We start from the raw sequence: 2,975 nt of genomic DNA, 5'->3' as shown, positions 1-2,975 counted from the left end.
CCCCACTGCATGGTTCTTGGCTGAGAAGGGAGCAGGGGCAGGTCTCTGCAGGAAGAGGCCACATGGGGTACAGTGGGCCCCAGCTGGCATGTCTGTGCCAGGGTGTTTGGGAGGTCACCCCGATCTGGTACCCCCACTCCTTCATGTCCCAGTGGCCAAGGCTCTGACCTGCCAACTTCCATGGCCCGTTAACCTGTTGCTCCTCCACCCCAGCCTCCCAGAGCTGGCACTGTGGGAGGTAGGATGCCAGGCCTGCTGTCAGGGGCCTAGACTTCAGGTGGGAGGGTGAGAGTGTTGCAGCTGTTGGGCCTGAAGTGGCTTCTCTGAGGGGCCCAGAGCCTGGGGAGGGACCAACGGAAGGGCAGCATGAGGGCAGCACAGGGGACGGTGTCTTCTGCTGGGCTTGGCGTGCCCCCTGACCCACAGGATGAGGCAGGTGGGGAGCAGTGCCTGCCTTGGGCAGCTGGAGCTGGGGCTGTTTACAACCCATTGAACCCAAGTGCCATTTCTTCCCTGGAGAATCAAACTTAAGAGCAAAGAGATGCTGTCTGGCCAGACTCTGGCAGGAGAGTTTGGTGTATTTCCCTGGTGGGGTTGGGCCCAGCTCTTTTCTGGACCCTCTGGATCAACACATGCCTCCCAAATCGGCCCAGTCCTCGGGCAGTGCTTGGTTGCTGCAGGGACAAGACAGAGGCCCCAGGGCACACGGAAGGATGGAAGTGGCCAGTGCTTGGTGTGCGGCCAGGGAAAGGGGGGCAGCAGGGCCTGGTGGCAGCAGTGGTGTCATCAGGCCAAGCAGAACTTGCAACTGAGGAACCGGCGGGGGTGGGGGGTGTGAAGCCCCCCAGTCCTTGCTGAGAGGGACCTGAGTCTGAAGCAGCTGCTGGATATGCTTGGCATCCCCAGCTGTCTCTCTGGGCTGGGTCCTATGCTGGACACCAGAGTGTGGCAGAGAATAGGACGGGTGAGCAGAGCTCCTGAGAGAAGGGTGAGCTGTGGGCCAGTCAGGGGAAGAGGACCGGCGGCCCTGCTGGGGAGGACTGAGGGTGGGGCTGGCCTGGGCAGGGTGGGCACCCTCAGCGGTGTCCCTGAGGCTAGTGGGGCAGTCACAGGGAGGCCACTCCAGACCCTCCTCCCTCCTCTCCCAAGGGGGAGCCTCAGGCTGTGGCTCTGCGGGTGTCTGGCAGCCCCATGCTGTTGACACAGGCAAGCAGCAGGCTTGCACGGATCTTTACAAAGATAACCTTTATTGATAATCACAGGCCACAGGGGTGAGACCTGAGGTTTGAGTTCTGGGGTGAAGGAGAACCCCTGTCCCCTGCCCTGGGCCTCTGCTGGCTGAGGAGGGACAAGGTGAGGGGGCCCCCATGGTGCTCAGACAACCAGGGCCTCCCTGGCAGGGCAGGAGTGTGGGTACCACAGAGACAGGCCCCTTGCCGAGCTGACCCGGAGCCCACCATCCCCATAGCCTGTGTGAGCACGAAAGCAGGACCCCCCGGGTGGGCTGTGCCCTGGGCTTGTCACTGATGCCAGTGGAGGCTGGCAGCTGCCCCTCTTGGCACCCGAGACAGTGAAGGAAGGCAGCTGCTGCCGTGAAGAACAAAGATGCTCTGAGGACACACTTGCTGGGGCTGAGCTGAGGGGCGCATGGAGGCAGGCCCTGTCCGTCTGGTCAGCTGTCTCTGCCACTGCTACTTTTCTGGTCTGAGGCTGTAGCCTTGGTCAGGTTCCCAGCTTCCCTCTTGAGAACGCTGAGCAAAGTCTGGGAGCTCTCCAGGATCTGGGGCCAGAGAAGTGAGAAGGTTGTTAACGTTCACCTGTTGGTAAGGTCCTAAGCCCCAGCTGTCCTCACACTCAGGTGCTGGGACCTGGCTGGGGGTGCTGTAGCCAAGGGATCCTGCGTGGGGAAAGGCGGAAGCCCAAGGGGACTGGCAGTTGGGGTGGCAGGGCCCTCTTCCCTCCTGAATCTGACCTAAAACACTTCCTCTCCACCCTCAAAGCCAGGCTGGGTTAGCACTGGCCCGTGCTGGGTGCTCTGCCCAAGACCTGGCTCTTCACACTGAGCAGAAAGAACCACATGCCTAGCGACAACCGGATAAAGACCAGGACCCAGGATGCCCCAGGCCCCACAGACAGCCCCACGGTCACTCCCACAGCAGCCTGGGTTCCTCAATGGGCCTGGCCACGCTGCCCCTGCCCGAAATGCCAGCGAGGCACGGACTGCCCACAGCTGGGAGCCCCAGACGGTCCTGACGCCCTGCCGTGGCTACACCCCTGCCGTGACTATCCCCTGATGCTCGGCCTGGCCTCCCGAGCTCCACCTTGAGGTAGGCGGCCTCCGTCTCCGCGATGGTCCGGTCGAACTCGTTGCGAGAGGCAATCTTGCGTGCCAGGTTCTCGTTGACGCGGGCCAGCTTCTCTGTCAGCTGCCTCACCTCATTCTGCAGCCGCTGCTTCTCGTCCTCTTCCTCCTGGATCTGCCGGCACAGCTCCTCCCGCTTCTGGCACAGCTCCTCTATGCCTGGGGGGTCGGGAGGGGCGGCGCTGTGGGCCCAGGGCAGGAGGGCGGCGGCGGAGGGCGGGCCTCCTTCCACCCGAGGAAGCCAGAGTCAGGCACCACCCCCGAGCGCCCGGCGCAGGGCCTGCGAGCCAGCGAGGGCTCGGGCCACGGACACCCAGCCCCCGGCACGGAGGGCTCTGCTCAGCCGCGCGATGCCCGCAGCGAGGCGGGTCCAGGGGCACCCCGCTGCGAGCCGGGAACCCGGCCCTGCGGCCCTCCCGACCTCCCCGTCCCGGCTGCGCCGCTCACACTTGACCAGCTCGTTGTTGTAGTTCTGCAGCGCCGCGCCCTGCTGGGTCATGGTCAACGCCGCCCGGGGCCCCGCCACCCCAACCGCCGCGGAAGCAGCGCTGTCCGCGCCTGCGCACGACTCCCTGATGGCGCGCCGAACTAGCGCGTCATCGCTGAGCGCCTT

At 64.5% G+C, this 2,975-nt stretch overlaps 1 protein-coding gene across 1 annotated transcript; it reads right to left on the bottom strand.

Moving 5' to 3' along the window:
- Positions 1–1,226: 1,226 nt before the first annotated feature.
- On the bottom strand, positions 1,227–2,962 carry SSNA1 (SS nuclear autoantigen 1). Its single transcript, XM_032165768.2, has 3 exons — positions 2,810–2,962; positions 2,322–2,521; positions 1,227–1,780 (listed from the first exon to the last, which is right to left on the bottom strand). Exons 1-3 carry the CDS (start codon positions 2,859–2,861, stop codon positions 1,673–1,675), a joined length of 360 nt encoding a protein of 119 aa, XP_032021659.2. The 5' UTR covers positions 2,862–2,962; the 3' UTR covers positions 1,227–1,672.
- Positions 2,963–2,975: the final 13 nt, after the last annotated feature.

Source organism: Hylobates moloch, unplaced genomic scaffold (assembly GCF_009828535.3).
Source record: "Hylobates moloch isolate HMO894 unplaced genomic scaffold, HMol_V3 SCAFFOLD_10, whole genome shotgun sequence".
NCBI classification, from domain to species: Eukaryota; Metazoa; Chordata; class Mammalia; order Primates; family Hylobatidae; genus Hylobates; species Hylobates moloch.
The sequence above is the reverse complement of the archived record's forward strand: the minus strand, read 5'-3'. Positions and strand labels throughout refer to the sequence as shown.